Genomic DNA, 27,270 nt, shown 5'->3' on the forward strand with positions numbered 1-27,270 from the left:
CGCAAGCGTTTTGCACGCTCATTATGTGCCCTGCATGCCTCGCGCTTTAGGGGCCGATCACACTGAACACGTTTTTTGCGTTGAGTGGCGCCTTTTTAAAATGATTTACTAACAGCCGTGAGCGCTTTGCGCACTGTTAATGCCACCTGTGTTTCTCGCGTTTTAACCAACTGCGATTTTGGAACTTAAAAGCACATTCGGTGTGATTGGCCCCTTAACCATCTGCTGCACCTCATATTTTTGCCGCTGCACGCTGTGCGCTCGCAGTTGAAAAAAGTCAAATCTGAGCAGAAAAGGTGTTAATTCAGTAACGTCTTTTCATTCTTCAATCAAATGAAATCAGAGGTGGTGTTTCCGTTGAGGTGACTGTAGTGTTTGTTTTGTCAAAAGAACTACGAAGACTTTTAAAGATGGAGGAGAGACTCGTTGCCTAGCAACTTTTTTTTTTTGTCGGCCCCTTATAATACTCACAGCAACTAAGGGAACAACATAGTTTAATTACAGATTTATTTAACGTTTAGACAGATACATAGATGTTAAATAATTAATAGCTTGTTATTAAATGACTAAAGATGACAGATGTAACATGATCAAAGTAAGAAAATGCTTCAAATCTTAAAAACACTAGACTTGTGAGTTGGAAAACGATTACGTGAGCTGATTTAGTCTATATTGTTAAACATTTCCATTAGCTGGGGAGACCAGCTCCATGATTTTGGCGTTGAGTTTCTGATTGGTCCAATCTTTTGTGATGTCATCCAAATGGCTGTCGAAATCCACCAATAACGCCTGATCGCCAGAGCTGAACAATTGATTAACTATGGAGCAGGTTTCCTCCCACTGTCGAAGCATTATTCTAGTGAAAAAAAATGTCATTACTAACTGCACTGCAGCATTATTGTCAACGCATTGTCCAAAGTTTCCTTACGTGTGTTTGTCTTTGAGAGCCCAGCGGGTGTCTTTGCGCTCATACATCACGATTGGAGGAACTCGGCAGCCTGGAAACATCTTTTCTCCATCAATCTAAGACATAAAATTTTTTTCAATTACAAAATGGCTTTTCCCAAGAAATGTTGGTATCCTGGTGATGTTTTCGAAATTACCATGAGTAACACAGCATTGTTGCACTGCTCGAAGATCTTCTCTGCGATTTTCAATGCACATGGTGTAGGGCTGGAAAAGGCAATAAGAGAAAGTGAAATGAAGAGGAAAAAATAAACTCAAACATAAGTAAAAAAAGATTAAGGGAATACCTGCTGTCTGACACACAAGCATTAGCTTGATAATACCCCACAATCCTCTGTTGTGTTTGTGAACACCAAACATCGACCTAGAATAGAAAATACCATTTGTATTCAATCGAAGAAGCATGTCAAATTTCAAAAAAGTACCAGTCTCTTTGCAGCACTGAATCGAGAAGTTGAACAGGGTCAAATGTATAAACGGGTACGTGGCGATAGGCAAATGCTCCCATGATTGTTTGCATTGCTTTCAGATTACACAAGCACTCAGTAAAGTGTCAAAGCTTCTCTTTACAATGTGTTTTGCAGCATTGGGGCCAATCACAGGCATGTTTGTTGGAAAAGTTAAAAAAAGTGTCCACTAAAAACATCTAATTCCAGGGGTAAAAAAATATATATATATATAAACTACTAAATTAACAGAAGTTTTAAAAAAATCTCCATAGGGAAACTCATTTTTAACAGCGAAATTTAAACTTAAATATGGAAGCCCATTCCCACCACTGAATAAAATCTTTAAACAGATCATTGTGACTTTATAATAACTTTTTTTTCCAGTGGTGAGAACAGGCTTCCATACTTAATCTCTTCCATTATTAGTTCCATAGTTTTAGTTCACTCGACCCCAAAAATTTAAATTCTGTTATTAATTACACACCTATGTTATTCTAATCCCTGGAGTCCTATTTGGAGTCACAAATTTAGATATTTTAGATTAATTCCGAGAGCTATCTGACCCTTCCTGGACAGCAACAGTTCTAATAACTAACTGTTTAATTAACAATGTTGTTAATTGACTGTTTATGCTTTTATAGAACCCATCTGATTGCACATTGTAACATTCCTTTAAAAACCTTTTATTTTATTTTCAGAATTTTTATTTCAAATTTTCAGGAGTGGCATTACAATAGGGAAATAAAAAAAGCTCTACCACTTGTTCTGTTACCTGTATTCAGTTTTTTTTTTTTTTATTGTATTACTAACTTTCAATTGACTCTTAATGCAGTGCTAAATTTTCATTTGTGTCTTTCAATGTAATGCTTACTTAACTGCCTATCTGAAGGCTGCATGCAGTTTTAATGCATTCAGTACTTATTACTAAAACATTAACAACTCACCGATATCATTTATTTGCTTTAGTACAGAATCTGGTACCAATTTTTACCAATTACTGTAGTTACGGTACAAAGACAAAATTCTAGTACACACTATTGGTTTGAGAACAAAAATATACACTTTAGATTCAGTTGAAATAAATTTTTTAAACAAATGTTGTACTAACAACAATTTAGTACTACTAACTACCTAAATAAAATGTTATACCACCAGTGTCACAGTCAAGGCTTAAACCTAATCCCAGATTAAAATGCAAACCTGAGCAGTTTCAACTGAAAGAAACCTGCACTGATGGATCTTAAAAGTATATCAATGTTTTATTTTGTGTGCCTCTAAATGTCTCTAATATACAAATCGAAAGTAAAACATACTCTAATCTACACAACATTATGTGTAGTGTGTGTGTGTGTGTGAGAGGGGTGCAGTGTTTCGATGTGATCCGGTTATGTTGTGGTTCTGTGACTGCTGCTGTTTCTTGCTGTATGGTTAAAAAAAAATATTTCCGTTAAAGTAACTAGGTTAATTTCGATTTAAATCAATTAAAATTAAATAAAATATTTATCTAATTTTATATTTTGGTCATTTTTTTGTGCATTTGGGCGGGCTTTGGACAGCTTTTGGGCTGAAAAAAGTCCACTATATCTGGCAACACTGGTTGAGAGGTACCTAATCCCAGATTAAAATGCAAGCCTGAGCAGTTTCGACTGAAAGAAACCTGCACTAACGGATCTTAAAGTATTTTAATGTTTTATTTTGTGTGTCTCTAAATGTCTCTAACATACAAAGCATATTTATAACGATATTTTAATTTCCTAATTAAAATACGGGTGACGCAGTGGCACTGTAGGTAGTGCTGTCGCCTTACAGCAAGAAGGTCGCTGGTTTGAGCCTCGGTTGGGTCAGTTGGTATTTCTGTGTGGAGTTTGCATGTTCTCCCTGTGTTGGCGTGGGTTTCCTCCGGGTGCTTCGGTTTCCCCCACAAGTCCAAAGACATGTGGTACAAGTGAATTGGGTAGGCTAAAATTGTTTGGGGTGTATGTGTGTGAATGAGAGTGTGTGAGTGTTTCCCAATGATGGGTTGCAGCTGGAGAGGCATCTGCTGCGTAAAACGTGCTGGATAAGTTGCCGGTTCATTCTGCTGTGGCGACCGAAAAGAATATGAATTAATTAATTAAACTACAGCCTAATCCCGGTTACATCTAAACTCTGTATGTGAAACCAGGCCTTAGTGCTCTGACTAAGCTTACTTTTAGCTACAGGATGTAAGATGGCAACCCTATCTGTAATAACAGAATAGTTACATTCCATCATTTAAGTAGGGCTGGGCGATTTGGCCTAAAACCAAAATCTTGGTTAGTTGGACATTTTAATTCAATTATGATCAAAGAACGATTTTTTTTATTCATTTATTTTATGTTTTTGCCCTCATAGTTCACCGACAGGTTTTGTACAGTAAATATACTCACATATTACAAGTAATAGGTTTTTGAATGAAGGAAGCATTACTTGATTTTAAAACAATTGAAAGAAACACACACTATCTATGATTATTTATTGAAAATAAACGCTGGACAACTAAAATTAAAACACACATTGCCTAAAACGCAGCTCTCTGTGCCGCTCACCCAACCTAACTGACCAATCACAAAGCTTACGCTACATGTCCTTGTGACGTGTAGTTATATTTTTTTTAAAGGTGTGCAGGTATGCGAAGGCTGCACTGGACCATGCACATGCGCTTGGCATAAGTATAATATCAGAATAATGTAATAAAGTATAAATCTTAATTTAATAAGTATAAATTAGCCTTAACAGAGTGGGGTCACATGACTCCACACACAGTAGGGAAAGTAATTGAAAAAATTGACCTGGAAAAATTTGATTGATTACAGGTTCCGAATTTTTGATTACTTGCTGATTAATCGCCCAGCCCTGCATTTAAGTACAAAAATGAATTTTCAAATGCAACTTAATTGACTTTCAACAGCTGGACAAAAATGATGAAAGTATTAAATGTAGCTTAATTTGTGTTCTGAAGATGCAGGCAAGAAGATGGGGTTGTCTTATGGATTTGGAACAACAGAAGGGAGAGTAAATTTTGTAAATTCTGCAATTTTGTGCGAAACAACCTATTAAGATATATAGATATCAACACTAACCTTCTTTTGGCAATAAAAAACTGTCAGGATTTACTAAAGTAATGCTTGATAAAACTGCTGAATAGGTGTGGAAAGAAACTCATTAAATGATTCATGCAACTGTGGTAGTCAGTTTACTGGTATGTGCACCATTATGTAATGCCCCACCCAAAAAAAATAAAGAAAACCGTAACCCATTTTGTGCCTGTGTTGTTGCTGTTAGCAGATAACAAATATTATCACCATAGGCTCTGCTTGTTTGCTGCTAAATTTGCACTAGTTTATGCCTTGCATTAGACAATATGCAAATGAGCTTTTCTGTTGGTGTTCTTTAATGGGCTAATTTTTGCAGCAATAAACATCTGGTGAAAGGTTTATGTGTCTAGTTTTAATTTCATAAAGTTCCTCTCTTATAGTATTGATGTTGTAATGTAATTAAAGTAGACTCAGTCTAGACTTCAGCATTAATTTAGTTGTTTAAGCATAAAACGAGATAAAAGACAAACACAAGTGACATCATAAGCAACAGGCGAGTGCTGAAACTTCATAGAAAATACTGTAGTAAAGTAAATTTCCATATTTTAAAGACATGGCGTGGAACAATGGAATTTAATTCACTGCTTCTTTTCTGGTCTGAAACACTTTTTATATTGTATTTCAATCAGGCATTTAGTACGATTACATTGATACCAATAATCCGATTTTAATATGATTAAGACAATACTCTGATACCATGTAAACAGTGATTTTTGAGGAACTTAATCCTCAAAAAATCATAGACAAAAATTGAATTAAGACCTGTGGAGTATGCTGATTTTAGTTGCATTATTGAAGTGCAGTACAGACATGTAAACCATTACAGTCATGTAGGACTTTTCATTGCATTGTGCGACAGGATATTCCATACACACACTATTCTCTGCTCCTACCGAATTAGTAAAGGACCACAGACAGAGACAGTGTTTTTTTTTTTCATTCTGTTTGCGGTATCAAATTACATTAAAACAACACTCTTCCACCAGTCCTAACTTCATCCTCGCATCCAATACCTCAATTTATCACGGTTCAAAATGTTCCTGGATGAAAGTGAAACTTCCAAACTGCAGTTAAAGTCGAAAAATTAAAATGAAACACCAGAAATGGCATGAAACTCCAGAGAAAATGTTGGATAGCGTGGTGACACAATGACGTTAATGGATTTATGTGCTATAAAATGTAAAACAGGATCATGAAGGGAACATTCAAAAAGCAACTCATGTAAACACCTTAATAATTTTAGTGTATTATTTAGATTAAGGCAAATAATTAGATTACTGATGTCCATGTAAACATAGTCATTGATTTTTAAAGAAATCAGATCTTAAATGTTGTGTTTTTGTAATGGCATGACTAGAATTTACCAGAAGTGTTTGAGCTGGCTGACTGAAAAATAAAAGGTCTGCGTGCATAAACCCCCTTCACAAATGGTAAGTAGATCACACACAACATTTTCCATTGCCATAATTTCTTTAATGGGATTGCACTCTCAAATTGCCCTGTTTGGTAAATCAGGAGCATGGTAACAATATAAAAGCTTTGGGAAAAGTATTTTCACACACACTTGTACATATTGGTTTCTTTATCTGTATCTATACAAGGGCTCATAACATGTAAAAAACAGTACCTGAAATTTGAAATGAAATATGCAAGTGGTCTATATTTTTAAAGATGTGTTTATTTTCTTAAATAAGTAGATGAGAAGTGCCCAGATTAATTGCAAAAGTTTGAAACTAATGTTGTCTAATGAAAGAATGTCTAATACAGTGCATGATGATTTGTATTGGTCAAAAGGCAAGTTTCAAGCCAACCTACCAATAACTTGCAGATGCAGAAACACTGTTCTTGTGCACATTCACTGTCCACTGGGAATACATAAGTATAGTTACCTGTGTAAGCGCTAGCTGTGTGATTGGAGCCAGAGACAGGTGTGAGTGGAGCAGCGGCACACAGTCGGTGATACATAGAGCTCCAACTGCTGTATTGGAGGACAACAGCAGGCCATTCACACTGCAGCGTGGAAACTGACTGGCATGAAGATACATCTTGGCATAAGCCAAACAGGATAGCTCCACCTCGCCCATCTGGGGTAAAAAAAGATAAAGGTAAAAAAAAAAAACAATAAAATAGTAAAAACACTTATCTGAATGGAGAGTGTGAAGTACTATTAGCCACATAATGTAGGAATTTTCTGCATGTAAATACAGTTTTTGTCAGCGTTTTGTATTTGCATGACTGTTAACTTGCACCAATATACAGAGATTGATTGTGTGGACTGTGTGTATGTATATACAGTCCATAAAATGGTAATGAATATGGCAGATAAACTGAAAAATTTGTTAATAATTCATTAAAGTATGGCTTAAAAATATTGGTAACAACAGACAGCAGCATGAAATTAAATTCCATTGGGAAGAAAAAAAAATGCATTTTTGAGTGACTAAAAATCTGAGGAAAATCTACCAATTGTTATACAATACTTTATCAAATTGGCAAGAATGGAGGACGAAACCTACAAATAAATAAATACACAAATATATAAATAAATGAGTAAATAAATGTATCAATTCCTGCATAAATAAAACATTAAATAACTAAATATGCAAATAAATAAATAAATGTATTTTTTAAAAAGTTCATAAATTCCTGCATAAATAAATATTTAAATAATTAATAGTGCAGGCAGGTAAAAATTTAATAAATTACATGTATGTTGAAGGAATAAGAAAATGCTAAACTGAAAGTTTATTACCCTCTTTCAAATGTTTATTAATTCTTGAACGTAGTTTCATATTTTTCCTCAGGTCAACATGCTAATAAGAGGGTGTCTGTCAATCAGTAGAAGGCGACCTTTATGCCATCGTTGGTTGATCGTTAGAGAAATTTTGCATAGGATTTTTTGACTGGCTTCTGATGATTGACAGACACCCTCTCATTAGCATGTTGACCTGAGAAAAAGTAAATATGCATATGTTCAAGAAACGATTGAAAGGGGAAAAAAATAAACTTTAATTTTAGCATTTGCTTATTCCCCCAACATTAGTGTAATTTATTAATTATTACATAATTTTTATAATATAATTTTTATATACATTTATTTATTTATTTATTTAATGTTTCATTTATTTACTCATTTATTTATATATCTGCATATTTATTTATTTATTGTTTTTGTAGGTTTTATCCTCCATAGGCATAGTAATATTACCATTTTTTTACCACTTAACCTTTACTCTAACCTTCAATAATGTACTTTGTTTTAAAAATTCTATGGATTGGTGTTTTTATGTGCTAAATGTTTAAAACAGATCAGAAAAATTATTGCACTTAGGCTGAATTTGAGCAATTTCTAAGGGGGTGTTAACAGCTATAGCTGTTAAAACGTCTGATGTAAGAACTTTCAATTTATACACGGTTTTTGAAAATGAAACCATTTAAAATACTAAATCCCAAATTGTGAAAACTGTGACAGCATGCTTGTGTACATGGCAGGCATATTGTGTCTTTAAGTAGGTTTTGTATATCATTGTTGTCTGAATAACAGAAAAGTGGGAAAATGCAATACAAATTATATTTTTTAACAAATTTATCCTAACAATGTTGTTGTTCCATTTTTGTGGAGCTACTGTTTTAATTAACTCTGCTCTTTAAAAAAAAAACTGCATTTTCTTGTTGTGAGCTTCAAACTAATTGTTTCAAACAAATGTTTCACATTTAATTTTAGACTTGTCATTTGGGTTTGTATGTCAGAACTGTCAAGAAAATATTTTTTTCAGATATTAACAGTAACAGGTGCTTGTTGAACATTTAATCAAAAATTTTTACACCATGTTATTTCAGATATCAAGGTGATCTTTTGCCTAGTTTAACTGCAAACTGACTCGAGGCCCGTTTATTATGTTAAGTTTTTATGTTTTTCCTATGTTGAAGTGGGTTTCCTCCAGGTGAAGGTTAGATTAATTTGTAACAGTAAATTGCTCGTGTGTAGAAATGTGAATGTGTCTGATATAACGTCAGTCTAGTGATTTATTGCCAATCTGACCAGGATATTTCCCAGCCTTCAGCCCAGGACGACGGATAAACTCCAGCATCCCAGACATTCCCTTAGGACAAGCGTTTTATATGGAGGATGAAAAGAAAATAGCAAAAAGTCCAAGCATTTCACAACAAAAAAATGCCTAATAAAATCAAAATATACGAAAGCAAATCAGGGCTCATTATGTCAACCGAAGACATCATTTAATTTAACAGTAAACGTTTTATTCCTCATATAAAGCTAGGTAAGAATACACTTACCCTTGTATTGTTCTTCCCTTTCGTATTAGTCAAACAAAAAAAAACTCCACTGATTAAATCAAACACATTAAAACAGAAATATTTTGCTGTTTACTTCATAAACACTTCATAAAAGCGAACGGACATTGAGGATGACTGCAGCGTTGTTTCTTCTTCGTGACGTCATGGTCGTGCTTTTGCACAAGTCACGCATTACTGCCGCCTGCAGGGCGTGATATTCTCCAAAAACACCGTGCTTGAAGAAAAAGAGAAGCCATCATAACAGTAATCAATGTTAAAGAATCAATAATAATTATAAATAATTAATAATAGTGCATATGTTGGGACATATTCCATTAGGATTTTGTGGCTCTCAGACTTTATTTGATTTTTTTCTCTTTAAACTTGTATCTTGTATTCTGTCTCTGCCTTTACATAAACATAATGTTTAACAAAGCTAATTATTGCTGTAAAAATGGTAATTATCAAGGCATTGGTTGACTGACAAATGATTTCTTATTTCAAATTAAATGTTCATATTACTGCATTTCTGAGAGGAAAATAAATCAAAACAGAAGAAAATAGGTGTTGTAACATTTTCTACAGTAATATGGAAATGCATAGTTCACCGGTACTTACCCAGAGTCCTGACGTGAACTTAGTGGGCGTCATTTAGAAATCGAAAGTATCGCGAAGGGAAACTTGTCATCTAAACGTCTGCGTCTCTCTGCTTGCGACCTGCTTCTCTTATTAAGACAAATTGCTTTCATTATGTCTAAAGCTAACGTACTGAAGCTAAACTCCGATAATGCATTGAGGGTAAGTTCATCTTTATAATCTTTATATATTCTCCGTCTACAAACTCGAAGTAAAACCCGTTTGTTTGAGCTGTGCATTGAGTTTGGATCCTGTAGGGCGTTTTAAAGGTCATTTTGTCGAATGTATGGATATTATCGAGCGTACCAACTGCTTAATATCTCAATTTATTTGTTACAAAAATCCTGAGTCACACTTCCTCATCCACAGTGAAAGTGAAAGTAACTTTACCTGAAGGCGCCATGCTTGTAGAACAAAGAATTTCTAAGATAAATGAATTGTAATTGAACATTTGTGTTATCTTCATCCAGATAGAAAACTACCGCCAGTCACTGTATAAGCAGGTATGAGTTTACTTCAGATAATTCAAACATGGGCTATATTTGGTCTTGTTGCTGCACTGTTGTTTGTGTTGACTGATAGTTCTTTTGTTAACAGGCAGAAGACCTGTTCTCTAATTACATACCGCTGAAGATCTCACAGCTTGACAACCTGCTAAAGGTATATTTTGCGTACATTTAATCATTTGGCAGATGTGACTACATGCAAATCAGCACTAGGCTAAATGTGTCCTTAAATGAACTCATCAATACCCTGTTCCTGCTGCATTATTATTTATGTGTGTGTGTGTGTGTGTGTGTGTGTGTGTGTGTGTGTGTGTGTGGTTTTAGGGGGATGAGTTTAGTATCACTGACCTCTCATCTCTCCATGCACCCCTGGACATACCCATTCCTGACCCCCCTGCCCCAGAGGAAGAGGTTGGCATCCAGCTCAATATTCATAATAATGATGCTTTCTGAAATAACAATAATATTAAAAAAGAATTTATGGCAATATATATAAAATATTTTAATAGGAGATGGAGACAGATAAAAATGAAGATGATGAGAAAAAGAAGAAAGGTAATGTGTACACACACACTTAAAAGGCTTCACACCAGAGGAACTTCTTCACAGTTTCTCCAACTATTACTTTTCAGCATGTTTGCACTACATGAACTACAAACTATTTTTAGTAGAGGAATAATAGGAACTACCAGTGATGTAAGTGTAAGTTGATTGGCTGAATACATGCAAAAAAAAAAAAAAAAAACTGGCACAGTATTTTAGTGTTACTAGACACACACATACAGTACTAAAAGCTAATGTTAACTGCATTTGCTATTGGTAGCTAGTTCTTAGAACCATATGTCTTTAACTAATTATTGGCATCATTCTATCTTGTAAGACAATGTAATCTATACCATGGGACCTTTATTTGCTGGGTTACAGTACTTGCTGTGATTACAGAGCCCAATTCTTGAAAAGCATGTTCGGTTGCAATATTTGCAAGAATGAGCATCAAATTTTGCAATTATTTTTTCGTCAAACATTGTAGTTAAACCATGTTAATTTCGTTATACCTATGTCATTATACACACAGCCAAGAATACTCACACACACAGCTGTATCTGGCTGGTCATGTGAGCTCAATAAGGACAATGTTTTGTTTCTGGTGTTAGATGACAATGTAGATTTATAGGATCTGTGTAGGAATAGTCAAAACCAGTCAGCAAAGTTTTGTCAGGGACCCAAAGGTCAGTTACCAGTAAGTCTTGTCTGATTCCCCAAATAAATTGGTGTGTTCCAAATTGCACAAATACACACTTTTCAGTTCTTTTGTTGTATAGATATTGTGAGTAGTGCAGCCACACTGTAAATTCTAGAAAAATTACACTTTAAATACCTGCATCATGCACTTAGGCCCAATCCCAATTCTATTTTTGTACCCCCACCACTTTCCCTTGACCCTTGAAACTGAGTGTGAAAGGGAAAGGCTTCAAATTTTACCCATAAAAATTGGGACACCATTACAGCACCTGTACACGTTATCATATGTTGTCATGATTTCTTACTTCATGAGATCGATGGCGACTGCTGTAGTTATTCCAGTGGTAGACCCTGTAAAAAGTTCATTTCCAGTCACCAGACTTTTCTGACAGGGTATTCAAGTGACAGATGTGAATGTATGTTGTGGGACTACTATACAGGATTTATTGTTATGGATTATAGATAGTGAAAATTTTGTGGTGGGGGTTGGAGGTTATCGTTTTTTAAAAAGCATGACGGTAAAACACAAATGCTGTTATGAATGTATTAAAACATATGCTTGTTTGTTTGTTGGTAAAAAAAAAAAAATAATTCGTGCATCTCCTGACATCCATGTGCAGCCAAGCTGCCGTTGTAAATGGTGTATTCTGGAAAATTTTTGTACCCATTGGTTCCGAGTGTGGTCCCGAAAAATTTCTGTTTCAAGGGCTATCTAGCCTTCAATCTAAAGAGAACTTTAGTAAGGGGGGTAAGGAGAAGCACTAAGGGGTAGAATTGGTATTGGGCCTTATTCAGCTGAAACAAAGGGTCAATTTAAAAACTTTATGCACTTAACACTTACAGCTTGCTAGTGGAATGGAAGGCACTATCAAGCTCTGAAATTTAGAGTAATTATTTTGAATTGTGCAAGCAAAATAGTTTTTACACCACCTCCTGGTGGTGACTGGGGTTGTATTCAGGTACTATTTGGTAGCTTGCTAATTCATGGAAACTATTAAATGTTGACTGAAAAAAAACGACATATATAATACATCTTAGTTAATTTAACAGTATCTCTAGGAGTAAAAAGGAACGCAGCACAGGAGGATAAACAATTCAATTCATGTTTATTTCTATAGCGCTTTTACAATGTAGATTGTTTCAAAGCAGCTTCACATAGAAAAGTATAGTGAATTGAAACAGTGTCAGTGCAGTTTTCAAAGTTTAAGTTCAGTTTAGCTCAGTTCAGTGTGGTTTAATTTTCACTGCTGAGAGCAGGGGCGAAGCGGACATTTTAAAAGTGGGGGGACGGCTGTATGAGATCATACGTTCATATAATTATTAATTACCTGGTTCTAAATGGTCTGTCTCTAAAAGTGAGGGGGACGTAGTCCCCCAGTCCTCCCCGGTTGCTACACCCCTGGCTGAGAGTCCAAACACTGAAGAGCAAATCCATCGATGCGCAGCTCTACAAGTCCCAAACCAAGCAAGCCAGTGCCGATAAACACAGGGTAGACATTCAAGACCAGACAGGAAGAGAAAAAAGGAACTTAATGCACAAACTAATGACAATAACAGGTGAACATACTACAAGATAACGAAGGAGGGAAACAGAAAAAGGAACCACATGACCAAACACACCTAAATCGAATTAACATGGAGCACATGGAGAAGTAAACACAACACAACCACATGGTACTGGGCAAACACAGTCCAAACATGAGTTCTTAAAAAATGTTAGTGTTCCATTTGGAAAGCGACTAAATTTATACAGCACATGGTTTAGTGTATAAGTGCATATCGTATTACATTTATTCATTTAGCAGACACTTTTATTAAAGCATGTGAAGCACGCTCAGAACTATGTAATGTTAAACTGTGGTGTGATTACCTTGGTGCTACATTTAATTTGAATCAGTGTGAACACTGTCATCTGAAACTTGGTGCACACTAAACAAAGAAACTCTACTGTGTTTTACAGAATATGAATGTAACAACAGGATAGAATGTCACAAGGTTCTCACCCCTAAAAGAAACAGAATGCTTGAGCACATCTGTTTTTTTATGTAGTAAACTCTTCACAAGTTCTTAACAAAGGAAGTTTACAATATGGATAATAAATATACATATTTTCCTTTTTTATCTTTAGCTTAAGTCCCAAAAATGACAGGTAATTTAACCAGGGCTAAATTTAATAATTTCATTTTTTCAGACCATACAAACCAAGACGACTACAAACGTGAACACACCTTAAAGGTCTGGGAGGTTGACTTAAAGGGATAGTTCACCCAAAAATGAAAAATTGCTCACTATTTATGTTTCTTTCTTCTGTTGAACACAAATTAAGATATTTAGAAGAAAACTGAAAGCGCAACAAACAATCAACTTTCAGTAGGAGGAAAACAAATACTAAGTCAAAGTTTATGTGTGTTTAACAGAAGAAAGAACTTGTAAAGCTTTGAAACAAGTTAAGGGTGAGTACATAATTTTTGGGTAAGCTATTCCTTAAAGAGCAGAAAGAAAGGGATAAATGACAAAATAATTATAAAATAACTTGAGCAGGGTTTAGTGAATAAACGACTGCACAACAAAATTCCATAAAATTGACATTGCAATATTTCCTCTTACCTCACATTATGTGTGTTCAAATAAAACTCAAAAATTAAATTAATATTTAAAACTCACAAGGTATCAGCACCAAATAACCTTGTTAAAAAAGTTACACCTAAAAAATTAAGGAACCTGCTTAGCATATAAAATTAAGTGTTCATCACAATGCTCACAATTTAAACCTGTGTGCTGTATGTATGCATGCTAAACAATAATAATTGTAAAATGTTGTGGAGATATGGAATATTAATTGTAATGTGACTTTTTTTTAGCTCCAAAGTGTGGTTTCATCAAAGGAAATGAGAGGATTGTGAAGTTACTTGACATTGTGAAACCAGAGATAATGGGTCTGAAGGAGACCTGCATTGCTGTAAGTGGACAAAACGTTTTAGAAAAATTATCAGATTTTTTCCTAGATATACAGTCGTTTTGCAGTAGTTTATCTTTTTTTCTTCTTCAGGTTTCTTGCTGGATTGCTCATCTGATTCCCAAAATTGAAGATGGAAATGACTTTGGAGTTGCAATTCAGGTTATTAAATTTTAACACCTAATTTAAGATCACTGGTTTATATACATACTGCTAAAAATGTGTTCCTTACTTAAAGTTTTTTGCCTTGTTTCTTGTCCAAGTATATAAAACTCTTAAATCAAGAAGCGTGTTATAGACAAGCAAAACATATTGTCTTCTTTTCAGAAATGATACATCATAATTAAAGGTGCAGTAGGTGATTGTTTTCATAAACATTTTTTTGTTGTGCTGGTTAATAGTAATGAAAATAAATGATCTAAATATATTTATATGTATTTTTATATTCTGGGTAAGGCATAATACTAAAAAATATTCATCCAATTAAAATTTACTAGGCCGACAATTCCCATAATTCTGATAAGTAGCCCAAACTGTCTGTCAACAAACTTAGATTTGTACATCTGCGCAGCCCGTTCACACAGATCCGCCGTTTGTGCGTGCACGCGTGCTGCGTTCATGTGCACACAAGAGAGAGGTAAAAACAATTGCTCAATCAAAACTTTTTAAAATCTTGAATCAATATTGGAGTTAGTTTTGCACGCTGGAGGAAAGATGACCCCATGGCTGAAGTATTTCTTTTAGACAGGTAATGTTCTGATTTTAAACTATTTTAGTCACGCAAAGCAGATGTAGATTTTGTCGTCTTATGATTGGGCTATATGCACAGAAGTGTTCCGACAAAAGATTGATATGAATATTTTTAATTTCAAACCTTTTTTTATTTAGTTTTTAGTTTTAACGACGAAACATAAGTAAATAAGGCTATTCCGCCAAGCCTGTTTTACTGAGGTAAAGTTGGTTTCACATTGGTTAATTTTTTAACAATGACAACCTTTGACACAGCCCCTATATTGTTTACCATGCTACTTTGAATATTCGGTCTGAAATTTCATGTAAGTATGGCTGTAAGAGCCATAATTTGATTTCATATAAATTTCTTAATAGTGCTCTACTTTATGTACACTTTACACATGTTTGAGTTATATTACGATATAGAAAAGTGAAAAGAAGAAAGACTGAGCAACACAATCTTTTGACCGGAGTTTGTTATGATGCTGAAAATTCAGTAAACATCTTTAAATGGAAAGAAACCAGAGACTGATTTTGAAATTCTGATAGTACAGTGGCTTAGTAATAAGTGTAATTCCTGCACCCCATCAGCCAACCACTAAGCATAGAGTAGTCATTTTAGGACAAAGCACAAGAGAGAGTGAGACCAGCGAACTTTGCATGCATGAAATATTGCACATTATGACAAAGTTTTGCTTGCTACACAACTCGTGCTAGATATATTACAGTTTTTTGTTTGATTTGTAGTACTATAAAGTTTTCTAACTGGCGAATGACATGATCTAGTGGGTTGTCTATGGTCATCTTTAAGTTGCGCACATTCGTGTTTCAGGAAGCATGGCTTTAGATGGCAGTGGAGGGACTGTGTTTGAAAGATATGCTAACGAATAGCATTTTGGAAGATCACCTACTGCATCTTTAAGTGACTTTCCATAAAACAAGCTGTATAATCTGCCAGTGTGGTAGGAAAAATTATATTATATCAAAGTAAAAAGAAAATTATTTTTCTTACGCCATTGGCAGATTATACAGCTTGTTTTAAGGAAATACTATCCTTAATTTTGATGCATTATCTTTGAAAACAAGACAATTTTTGCTTGTCTATAGAAAACGCTTCCTGGTTTAATTTTTTGTTTTCGATATTTGGACTACAAACAAGCATTTTTTGCAGTGCATTCATATTCTTCGACACATTTTTGATTCTGAAACTTTAAGATAAGCAGTGGCTAAAATGACTGTTTGATATTTTAGGAAAAAATCATTGAGAGGATTACTGCTGTGAAGACCAAAGTGGAGGGATTCCAGACAAACATTAACAAGTATGAGGCTTTTTTAAATGTATTTTTTTATTGAACATTTTAGGTTTTGAATTATATACAACAAAGCAAAGTAAAGCAAAGTCAAATATAAAAAAAAAAAAACAGTAATAGTGCAATAATAGGTACAAAGTCAGGACTGAAACAATTGATACAGTATCTCTCTGAGATGATTTCTTACTGGCGCCATATATTTTGGCTGTGGTATATTGCAAAATGTCCAATAGATAGAGTTTCCGAGAAAGTTCAATTGGAGTAGATGGATCCAGCCTTATTTTCAGGATCTTGTTGCCGCAGCAGTCAGAACAACTGATAGATCCTTTCTTTGGTTGATGGATAAGCAGATTGATGAATCATCCAGAAGTAATGGATCACATTGGATCTGAGTTTTCATTAGATCTAATAGGTCTCGTACACCTGAACCAGAATAATGCGATTTGAGGACATTCCCAGAACATATGTATATTAGTACCTTGTGCAAAGTTGTTACACAAGTGACAAAAACGGTCTGATTTTCTTTTCATTTTAAATAACAGGCAAGTGGTAGCAAAAGCCTTAAAGATGAATTTACAATGAATCATTTGGTGAGCTGGGTTTTTTTTTTTTGAAGTTACAAAATCCTCAGAGACAGCTAGCTCCCCAGTCAATCATAGTGTTGGGTTATCTCTCCCAGAAGCCCTCAATTAGCATAACGTATGAGCAATTCTTGACAATTTCAGTTCAATGATCATCTTACTGAACATAGATGTGCAATATTTTAAAGTACACTCATTTATTCCACAGTGTGATGTTGGTAATAAGATTTGTTATCTGCAGGTACTTCTCAGAGAGAGGTGATGCAGTGGCCAAAGCTTCCAAAGACACCCATGTGGTGAGAGAATCAACTTTTTGGTGTATTTTTCTTTCTTTCTTTCTTTCTACAGTTAAGTAAGATTTCAAAATCATATTTTCATTTTGCCATTTGCCAGTTAACCCTTTGATCTATGGTGCAAATACTTAAAAATAAATACTATGAAAATTGTTTTTCAAAATGTCTGATAAAGGTGTCAGAATAAAGACGCATACACATTTTTTAATGTGTAAATTATAACCACAGCTCCACCAAGAACAATAATCACTTTCATTATATGTACTCTGAAAGGTTTGGGCGTATTTAATGAAGACATATGAATCTTTAATGGTGAACTGAACAGAGAATTTAAATTAAAATGTTCATAGAAGTCAAACTTATTTAATCATTAAGTGTATTTTATTTTATTATTCGCAATTCAGTCTTAAGTTTTCTATAAAATAATTGTTCCATGATGTAATATTAAAGGGTTAATTTACACAAAAATAAAAATTCTGTTATTAATTACTCAACCTCATGTTATAAAAATCTACTGAGACCTTCATTCATCTTAGAAACACAAATTAAGACATTTTAAAATAAATCCGCGTTCTCTTGTCCTCTATAGACAGCAATAGTCATAAGGCATTCAAAGTCCAAAAGGAGCCTAAACATTGTCAGACCATTACATAGGACTTCACTGGTTCAACTGTAATCATAAGAATCTCCACTTTTGTGCCCCCCCAAAAAACAACCTGACAGCAAATAGAAGTTATTGTTGAACAAAGTCATTTCCATGTTTTTTTTTGACACAAAAGTGTTCTTGTAGCTTCATATGAAATAACATAGAATGTTTTTAGTGTTTTTGTTCTTTTTTGGTTTTTTTTCTAGCCTCATGACCGTTACTGTCTATAGAGGATGACAAAGCTCTAGGATTTCGTCTAAAATATCTTAATTTGTGTTGTCTGAGGGGATTGAAACTACATAATGGTGATTAACTAATAACATAACATTTTTATTTAATTTGAACTCTTTTGCGGGTAACTCTAATACAATATAATAATACAATATAATTTTAAATAATGTTTAAAACTTTGATTTTTTTTTTTACCATTGTGTAATATGAAGCACTTGTTCTTTTTGACAGATGGATTATCGCTCTCTGGTGCATGAGAAGGATGAAGCAGCATATTCTGAGATTCGAGTGATTGTGCTTGATATATGCGGTTTCTATGTAAGTCTTTCGATTATTTGCTATAAATTGAAAATACGAATTAACCATAACTGTGGACACAGCTGTAGATTTCATTGTAAAAAGATTCTGCCTATTTTTTTTGTTGTTGAATCAAATTTATATTTTTAGTAATTTCAATTTTCATCAATCAAATAAAGTAAAAATATACACTCACCGGCCACTTTATTAGGTAAACCTTACTAGTACCCGGTTGGAACCACTTTTACCTTCAGAACTGCCTCAATCCTTCGTGGCATAGATTCAACAAGGTACTGGAAATATTCCTCAGAGACTTTGGTCCATATTGACATGATAACATCACACGGTTGCTGCAGATTTGTCGGATGCAAATCCATGATGTGAATCTCCCATTCCACCACATCCCAAAGGTGCTCTATTGGATTGAGTTCTAGTGATTGTGGAGGCCGTTTGAGTACAGTGAACTCATTGCACGTTATCCTACACTGTAGCCATAAAGGAACGGACATGGTCACAACAATACTCAGGTAGGTTGGGGCGTTTGAGCTCAAAGTGTGCCGAGATAATATCCCCCACACCATTACACCACCAGCCTGAATCATTGATACAAGGCAGGATGGATCCATGCTTTCATGTTGTTGATGCCAAATTCTGACCCTACCATCCAAATGTTGCTGCAGAAATTGAGACTCATCAGACCAGGCAATGTTTTTCCAGTCTTCTATTATCTAATTTTGGTGAGCCTGTGCGAATTTGAGCCTCAATTTCTTGTTCTTAGCTGACAGGAGTGGCACCCGGTGGGGTCTTCTGCTGCTGTAGCCCATCCGCCTCAAGGTTCAACATGTGTGCATTCAGTCTTCTGCAGACCTCGGTTGTAACAAGTGGTTATTTGAGTTACTGTTGCCTTTCTATCAGCTCAAACCAGTCTGGCCATTCTCCTCTGACCTCTGGCATCAACAAGGCATTTGGGTCCACAGAACTGCCACTTACGGGATGTGATCTTTTTTTAACCATTCTCTGTAAACCCTAGAGATGGTTGTGCATGAAAATTCCAGTAGATTGGAAATTTCGGAAATAATAAGACCAGCCCATTTGGCACCAACAACCATACCATGTTCAAAGACACTTAAATCACCTTTCTTCCCCATTCTGATGCTCAATTTGAACTGCAGCAGACTGTCTTGACCATGTCTACATGCCTAAATGCATTGAGCTGCAGCCATGTGATTGGCTGATTAGAAATTTGCGTTAACGAGCAGTTGGACAGGTGTACCTAATAAAGTGGCCAGTGAGTGTAGTTTGTTTAGCCTGATTAACCTGATTAAGTTATTAAATTTAAAGTAACATAAAAACACGTTGTAATTTTTTTGTGTGTGTGATTTTTAGTGTAAGATGGCTGTTTTTTGTTTTTAGGCGGAACTGTATGACGTCATCAGCAAGAACCTGGAGAAGGTGACGAATCCCAAAGGAGAAGAGAAGCCCTCCATGTACTGAGACAGATGTTTACCAGGACAGAAATAAACATGCAGTAGCACAACTTAGACCTGTTTTCAGACTTTCTAGAGATACATTACTGAACATAAATCAGTCATAAACATACAGTGCGTTGTGGTACAAATGATGAGATGATGTACAGCTCAATTTGCATTTATTTCAGCATATACAAAAAATAAATCAGCAAAACTGACCAACAAATTTACAAACAGGACGTGTTATTAAAGCAAACAACCACAATAAAAGCAACGATGATTTCACAAAATATCCTGTTTCTTTATCCTCACTTTCATAACATATCATACCAAATTTTGTTACAACTTAAAATTAATTCCAACACTGATTCATTGTATTTGTTTTATTGTAACATGAAACAAATGTTTACAAAAATGTTTTAGATGGGTTAAGTAATAAAAGAACTAATGTGAAAAACAAACATATCTTTGAAAACCAGACATGATGTTTCTTTCAGAGAATGAAAACTTAAAATGTATACTTTTGAAAAGTCACTACACATTTTTCAAACTTCTGGTCCTTCTCCTCCTGGAATCAGCTGGAAAACAGAATAAACAAATGGTTATAATATATTTGAAATGAAGCAATCTCATGTGTTTTGTTCTATTAATGTGCAATTTCCTTGTGTCATGCTTCAGGAAAGACAAAAGATGAAAATATGGTCCAGTTAATAAAATTTTGGACTGATGTACGCTTTTATAACAAATGACCCAACAATAAATAACCAATCTTTCTCTAGACTTTGTAATCCACAACTTGCAGATTACACCTTTGACGGTGACTATATTAAAGCAGGCAATAAAACTTGCTCCTATTAGTCTCTTGGTCTGCTTGTTTGAGAACTTTTAGAGTTAACTTTTAAGTCCATTTCTATCAGATTTTGGAAAACATTTCCATTCAATTCAAAACCCTGATTTGCTTGAATGATCCATCATCCCTAAACAACATTTTAGATATTTTAGTATAATGTAGATGTGAGCACATTTCCATATAAAAAAATTATTTAACTCAAAAGCATTACTGCTTTATATCCAGTACACTAATTCAAGATACTACCAGGAAGCAAATTACAGGGGGGTTGATTCCCCTAATTCAAAGGCTTCAAACTCGATTCCTGGAGTGCTGCAGCTCTGCACAGTTTTGTTCCAACCCTAATCAAACACAGCTGATCCAACTAATCAAGGTGTTCAAGACTACTACTGATTTCCAAAGAATGGAAATTCACTCAGAGACCGTCACTGCCAAAAATCAGCTCCTTTAAATTCCATGCAGTCACCATTATCCACCCCTTCTACATAAATGTGGTCGTCATCTACCACCCACCGGGTACATTAGGTCACTTCTTAGATGAACTGGATGTTCTTCTCTCATCTTTTTCTGATTATGACACTCCCTTGTTGGTGCTAGGTGACTTCAACATTCACATTGAAAGACCTCAAGCTGCTGACTTCCAGACTGCTTGCCTCTTTTGACCTCAAAAGAGCACCTACTTCTGCTACTTACAAATCAGGTAATCAGCTAGACCTTATTTACACTCGACATTGCTTGACTGATCAAACACTAGTAACTCCACTACAAACATCGGATCATTTCCTTCTGTCTCTCAACATCCACATTACTCCTGAGCCACCACACACTCCAACACTAGTTGCCTTTCGCAGAAACCTACGCTCTCTCTCACCCGATAGACTATCCACCATTGTTTCAGACTCTCTTCCTCCATCTTGCAAACTCTCTGCACTTGATACGAACAGTGCCACTGATACACTTTGCTCCACACTAGCATCATGTCTAGACAGACTATGTCCTCTTACATCCAGGCCAGCCCGTCCCAGTCCTCCTGCACCCTGGCTCTCTGATGTTCTCCGTAAGCATCGCTCAAAACTTCGGGCTGCAGAGACAATTTGGTGAAAAACTAAAAATCCTGAACAGCTCATAACATACCAAACTCTTCTGTCCTCTTTCTCGGCTGAGGTTACTTCTGCAAAGCACACAAACTTCCGTCAGAAAATCAACAGTGGCACCAATCCTCGCTTACTTTTTAAAACATTTTCCTCCCTCCTCTATTCACCTCCTCCACCCGCATTCTCCACACTTACTACTGATGACTTTGCTACATTCTTTTGCACAAAAACTGCAAAAATCAGTGCTCAATTTGCTGCACTTACAACAAACACGCAAGATACACCACCAACACCACACACACTCACCTCTTTTTCTCAGCTCTCTGAGTCTGAGGTGTCCAATCTCGTGCTATCGAGCCATGCAACCACCTGTCTGCTTGATCCCATTCCCTCTCATCTCTTGCAAGCCATTTCTCCTGCAGTCATACCAACACTGACTCACATAATTAACACATCTCTTGACTCTGGTCTATTCCCTACTTCATTTAAGCAGGCTAGGGTAACCCCACTGCTAAAGAAACCCAACCTGGATCAAACGCTACTTGAAAAGTTTCTGCCAACCCGACTCTACACCATAACTTTTCAATCCAGATGGATGGGGCAACCATTATTGCATCCAAAATGGTAAAAAGCCTTGGAGTAACGATTGATGACCAAATAAACTTCTCTGACCACATTTCTAGAACTGCTCGATCTTGCAGATTCGCACTCTATAACATCAGAAAGGTCCGACCCTTCCTATCTGAACATGCAGCTCAACTCATTGTTCAAGCTTTTGTTCTCTCCAAACTGGATTATTGCAACTCTACTAGCCGGGCTTCCAGCTAACTCTATCAAACCTCTTTAGCTGCTTCAGAACGCAGCAGCACGAGTGGTCTTTGATGAACCCAAAAGAGCACGTCACTCCGCTACTCACCCGTTTGCACTGGCTGCCAGTTGCTGCTCGCATCAAATTCAAAGCTCTGATGTTTGCTTACAAAGCAACCTCTGGCTTTGCTCCTTCTTATCTGCTCTCACTTCTGCAGATTTATGTGCCCTCCAGAAACTTGCATTCTGTGAATGAACGTCGCCTCGTGGTTCCATCCCTAAGAGGGAAGAAATCACTTTCCCGAACTCTCGCATTCAATCTGCCCAGTTTTGGGAATGAACTCCCTAACTGCATCAGAACGGCAGAGTCACTTGCTGTCTTCAAGAAACGACTAAAAACTCAACTATTTAGTCTCCACTTTCATTCCTAATTTGCAATTGCCACTCTGGCTACACCACTAACTGTACTCTCTCTCAAAAACAAAACAAAACTTACATTACTTATGCTTTGCTTCTTAGACTTTACACACCTGAAACTTGCCTACAGCACTTATTCACTGTTGATCTTATAGTTGTGTAAATTGCTTCCTTGTCCTCATTTGTAAGCCACTTTAGATAAAAGCGTCTGCTAAATGACTAAATGTAAATGTACTACAAACTATTAAGCAGGTGTGAGTTGGGGGTGGTGGGAGCTAAACTATGCAGAGCTGCAGTCCTTTAGGAATTGAGTTTGAGACCATTGCCCTAACTAACGCTCAATCCTCCCAGAAGGACGTCAAAACAAAATTTTCACGGGGTCAAGTCTTTTAAATAGTGAGAAACAATTTGTTTTGATCTTTATCTTCAATAATAATATTATTAAAATAATAAATAATATAAATATACATTTGGCCACCTCTATAACTGTTCATACCATTATGATGAAGCCAAACCGTTATATGAGAAAACATTCATTCAGCCGTCAGAAATTGGCAGATCTAGAGCAGGGGTTGCCAAACTTTTCAGCCCGCAACCGCGAAAAACAACGAGACACTGCTCGCTACAGAACCATTTGAGCTCCAGCGAGGGGGAGCTTGAGCTCCTCCTCCTGTAAGCTGCTTTAATGCGTACACCACACCCCTAACCCCCAGTGACATCACTCGTAGAAGTAGTGCAAGGAAGGAGGAGTTGGAGCTCAAGCTCCCCCTTGCTGGAGCTCAGCTCTGCCCAAGTGGCTCTGCAGTGAGCACCACTTGAAAATAACAGTGGCAGTGACTCACAACCTGCAATATTCTCTGAGGCGGTTATAAATATATAAACCTGGCGCACACATGCCAATAGCATGTTCTCCCTGCGTTCATGTGGGTTTCCTCCACAGTCCAAAGACATGCAGTATAGGTAAATTGGGTAAGCTAAATTGTCCGTAGCGTATGAGTGTGAACGAGTGTGTGTGGATGTTTCCCAGAGATGAGAAGGGCATCCGCTGCGTAAAAACGTGCTGGGTAAGTTGGCGGTTCATTCCGCTGTGGCGACCCCAGATTAATAAAGGGACTAAGCCGAAAAGAAAATGAATGAATGAATAAATTACACTGAAATTACATAAAAGCAAATTAAAATTACAGATGCAACCTTCGTTTTTTTTTTTTTAAACATGTAAAATAGTAATAAAAGTAAACAAAACAGACCACCTCCGCCAACAGCATATTTACATAAACTTGCATTAAAAATTACATTTAATTTTTTTTTTAAAATGTAAATTACATTTAAAGTAAATATTGTTCATTGTTGCATGCATGAGGTGACTTGCAGATGGACTTTTTTGTCTTACCATTGTGATGTTATTGCCATTAAGCAGAATCTGATCCAATTTTGTGATTCTTCTTCCCTCTGGTGTGATTTCACTGTGATACAAACAAGTCCAAGATGAAGAAATATGAAATACCAAGTGTTCATAAATGTAATCTACATCTACAAAATGTTTATGAAAATATACTTCATTATCTAATTTTACTTACATCTTGAATACATGAGTGTACATTTAAGGAATTATTATTTAATAATAATGTCACAAAATTTTTAAATGGTTTCAATAGTAATAAAAATTTAAATTTAAATTTGATTACTTATTTAAATTGACCTCTAACTAGGCATACTTTAAAAAAAAAATTTTAGAAAATGCCTTCTATATGCAGTATAGTTTATAGTATAAATATATACAGTATAAATAGTTTAATAGTATAAACTTGAGCTTTAGTTAATCTCCAGAATAAAATAATAAATTTTATTATAATAAAACAGACACCTGAAATTTTTGAAACAGGATACTGAACGTTAGAAACTCAAACACAGTTTAGAAGGGTGAGTAAATGTTGACAGAATTTAAAATCTTGAGGGAAATATGCTTTAAGTCAAAGCAATTCGATAATACACTGTGTAAAGACAATTAGGCACATATTTGATATTTTTGTTTGGGAAAATATACTTACAATTCTGTCACATCCTCAAGGACCATGTCTGATTTATAGTATCAAGGAAATGTACAACATCGCTAAGATAATATTACATAAACATTTACATTTCTCTTTGTTGACAACATGTGATGTAATGTTTTTTTTTATTTTTTATTTAATGACATGTCAGCAACCAAGGCTATTTTCATGGCAAGAACATTTCAATAATAAATATACAAAAAAAAACAACAACAACAAATGAATACTTAAATTAAATAACTTTCTTAGCACTAAAAATTCTAAGATTTTCCTGGTGTCAATTTGCTAAAAATGTCCTTAAGAGAGATCATTTGATTTAAAAAAAACCTTCTGGAATCATTAAAAGCAGGACAGTCCAGTAAAATCAGTTTTACTCTACGAGAAAGTGTGCAGTGCAAACACTGAGTAGGGTCTTCACCTTTAAGCAAAAATGCATGGGTTAATCTTGTATGTCCAATACGACATCTGGTAAAAATCACTAGATCAATTCTAGTCTTAAAATGTCTTTAATTCTGTTCGAGATTTCAGGTTGTGTTTCATACAGTCTATTGTTTTCCCATGCATTCCACTCCTCTTGCCACTTATTTAAAAAGTAAACGTTTATACAAGGGTTTCATCTCTGAATGAGGAATTTGACATTCGTTCACTACTTATTTCAAAGCATCCTTAAAGCTGCTAGAGCTGCATCAGTTCGCTCATTTCCTGTAAGCCCAACATGTCCAGGAACCCAGCAAAAAATTATATGATAAAACTGGTTTTGTAAATGATCAACTTTAGTTAAAATATTATCAAATCAAAGGATGATAATTTTTTGAAGATTCCATCACTTGGAGACATGATTTAAAGTCTGTAAAGAGTTCTTTTGTTGGACATTTTCTTTATATTCCAATGCTAAAAGTAAAGCACAGGCTTCAGCTGTGAATATTGAACATTCTTTAGGCAAACTGATTCCATAACGTTGTTGTTCAGTCACCGATGTTGCCGCTACAGCATTCTTATGTGACAGCTTTGAAATTTGCCAATGATTTTAAGTCAATTTAATAGTATTATTACAAAGAATCTAACATTTATATAATAAACAGTAGTAAAGAATTAAATGTCTACAAAGTAACACTTTATCATGTAAATACATAAATATGTCACCATCTGGACTTATTAACACTATTATTATTTAACTGCCCTCCAAATGTGAGAGTCTTACTGTTATAATACAATTTATGTGGAATAATATAAATGTGGAACTACATCTTTATCTACAAGTATTTACTGAATAAACCTGAATCTAAAACTTAATCATAAACATTACAAATATGTGCCAGCATATTATTATTATTTTTACCCCAGCAGGTAAAGGATACTGACAAAGTCATCAAACCCAAGCAGAGTTCCCACAATCTCTTTATCGTTCTTCATAACGATGTGAATACGAGAGCCAATGCATTTATCCACCAGTTCTGAAAGACAGCATACACACAATCATAAACACAATCATTGACTGTGATAGGAAACATTTTGAGTGGTCAGTGGGATAAACAAGTGTAAAACCATGTAGACAAGTTCAAAAATCTCTTTACAAGCATTTATGATAGACGTTAATAAAACTATACAGCCAAGGTAAACTTTTACAAAACCACATTAATAAAACTGTATTTAATTGGATGTACTACTAGGTATGTGATTGAGTAACATGTTTATACCAAATTTATTCTTTAAAGTTCTTATTTTAGGCTTATTTTACTCAAGAAATTCCCTGCGAGTATTATATCAAATTAATTGTAGCCTATAATAGATATTTAGAGTGAAGTGGCTTTTAACCGTGTAATAAATATCTCCAATGTCACAACTCATTTCAGAGTTCCCTACTTGTAAATACATCTTTATGAAAATTATTAATGAGAAATGTGTTCCCAGGTCACAATTACAATATTTTAAACTCCAACAGATTGAAACATATCAGTGAATTATTATTTTTTTCGCCCACACTAACTGAAGGGACTGGCTTCCGTTCATATATAATCAATCTCACATTGATGTATAAAGCAATGGAATTAAATAATAAAAAATAAAAACACATTGAGATGATTAGGGTTACATCGTTTGTGCACATGTGTATTCAATTAAATAAAAAAAACATAGTGAGTTACGAACGCGACGGACTGGGATCTCTGTCCCGTACAATAATACAAAAGTTGTGTCAGTAAATGATAAGTAATTTCAAAGAAAGTGAAACAAACCGAGTGGTAAAAGCTGCGAAGGATTCGTTGCTGTGGTTGCCGCCATTTTGATAACAGACCTGAATAATCGGAACCGGAAGCCGATTACAAG

General features: G+C 35.2%; 3 protein-coding genes across 3 annotated transcripts; 1 reads left to right on the forward strand and 2 right to left on the reverse strand.

Moving 5' to 3' along the window:
* Positions 1-477: 477 nt before the first annotated feature.
* Positions 478-8,996, reverse strand: emc9 (ER membrane protein complex subunit 9). The gene is made up of 6 exons (XM_056469514.1): positions 8,828-8,996; positions 6,421-6,615; positions 1,254-1,330; positions 1,104-1,173; positions 929-1,023; positions 478-856 (listed from the first exon to the last, which is right to left on the reverse strand). The coding sequence occupies exons 2-6, from the start codon at positions 6,613-6,615 to the stop codon at positions 676-678; spliced, it is 618 nt and encodes a 205-aa protein (XP_056325489.1). The 5' UTR covers positions 8,828-8,996; the 3' UTR covers positions 478-675.
* A 487-nt stretch (positions 8,997-9,483) lies between these two features.
* On the forward strand, positions 9,484-20,349 carry psme2 (proteasome activator subunit 2). Its single transcript, XM_056469380.1, has 11 exons — positions 9,484-9,625; positions 9,934-9,966; positions 10,061-10,123; positions 10,294-10,380; positions 10,479-10,524; positions 14,073-14,170; positions 14,261-14,329; positions 16,151-16,218; positions 17,032-17,086; positions 18,192-18,278; positions 19,671-20,349. The coding sequence occupies exons 1-11, from the start codon at positions 9,578-9,580 to the stop codon at positions 19,749-19,751; spliced, it is 735 nt and encodes a 244-aa protein (XP_056325355.1). The 5' UTR covers positions 9,484-9,577; the 3' UTR covers positions 19,752-20,349.
* On the reverse strand, positions 19,889-27,250 carry lsm5 (LSM5 homolog, U6 small nuclear RNA and mRNA degradation associated). The gene is made up of 5 exons (XM_056469381.1): positions 27,180-27,250; positions 26,304-26,399; positions 24,943-24,970; positions 24,285-24,357; positions 19,889-20,304 (listed from the first exon to the last, which is right to left on the reverse strand). The coding sequence occupies exons 1-5, from the start codon at positions 27,223-27,225 to the stop codon at positions 20,272-20,274; spliced, it is 276 nt and encodes a 91-aa protein (XP_056325356.1). The 5' UTR covers positions 27,226-27,250; the 3' UTR covers positions 19,889-20,271.
* Between the last annotated feature and the right edge of the window lie 20 nt (positions 27,251-27,270).

This window comes from Danio aesculapii, chromosome 12, assembly GCF_903798145.1.
Source record: "Danio aesculapii chromosome 12, fDanAes4.1, whole genome shotgun sequence".
Lineage (NCBI taxonomy): Eukaryota > Metazoa > Chordata > Actinopteri > Cypriniformes > Danionidae > Danio > Danio aesculapii.

Coding starts and splice junctions, on each gene's coding strand:
- psme2 (XM_056469380.1), top strand. CDS start 9,578: ATGTCTAAAGCTAACGTACTGAAGCTAAACTCCGATAATGCATTGAGG. Junction 10,381..10,478: donor CCCCTGCCCCAGAGGAAGAG/GTTGGCATCCAG, acceptor ATATTTTAATAG/GAGATGGAGACAGATAAAAA. Junction 17,087..18,191: donor CTTCCAAAGACACCCATGTG/GTGAGAGAATCA, acceptor TCTTTTTGACAG/ATGGATTATCGCTCTCTGGT.
- emc9 (XM_056469514.1), bottom strand. CDS start 6,615: ATGGGCGAGGTGGAGCTATCCTGTTTGGCTTATGCCAAGATGTATCTT. Junction 1,331..6,420: donor CACAGCTAGCGCTTACACAG/GTAACTATACTT, acceptor TTTCTATTCTAG/GTCGATGTTTGGTGTTCACA. Junction 1,024..1,103: donor ACAATGCTGTGTTACTCATG/GTAATTTCGAAA, acceptor TTTATGTCTTAG/ATTGATGGAGAAAAGATGTT.
- lsm5 (XM_056469381.1), bottom strand. CDS start 27,225: ATGGCGGCAACCACAGCAACGAATCCTTCGCAGCTTTTACCACTCG. Junction 26,400..27,179: donor TTCGCAGCTTTTACCACTCG/GTTTGTTTCACT, acceptor GCTGTCTTTCAG/AACTGGTGGATAAATGCATT. Junction 20,305..24,284: donor ATGGCAATAACATCACAATG/GTAAGACAAAAA, acceptor TCTGTTTTCCAG/CTGATTCCAGGAGGAGAAGG.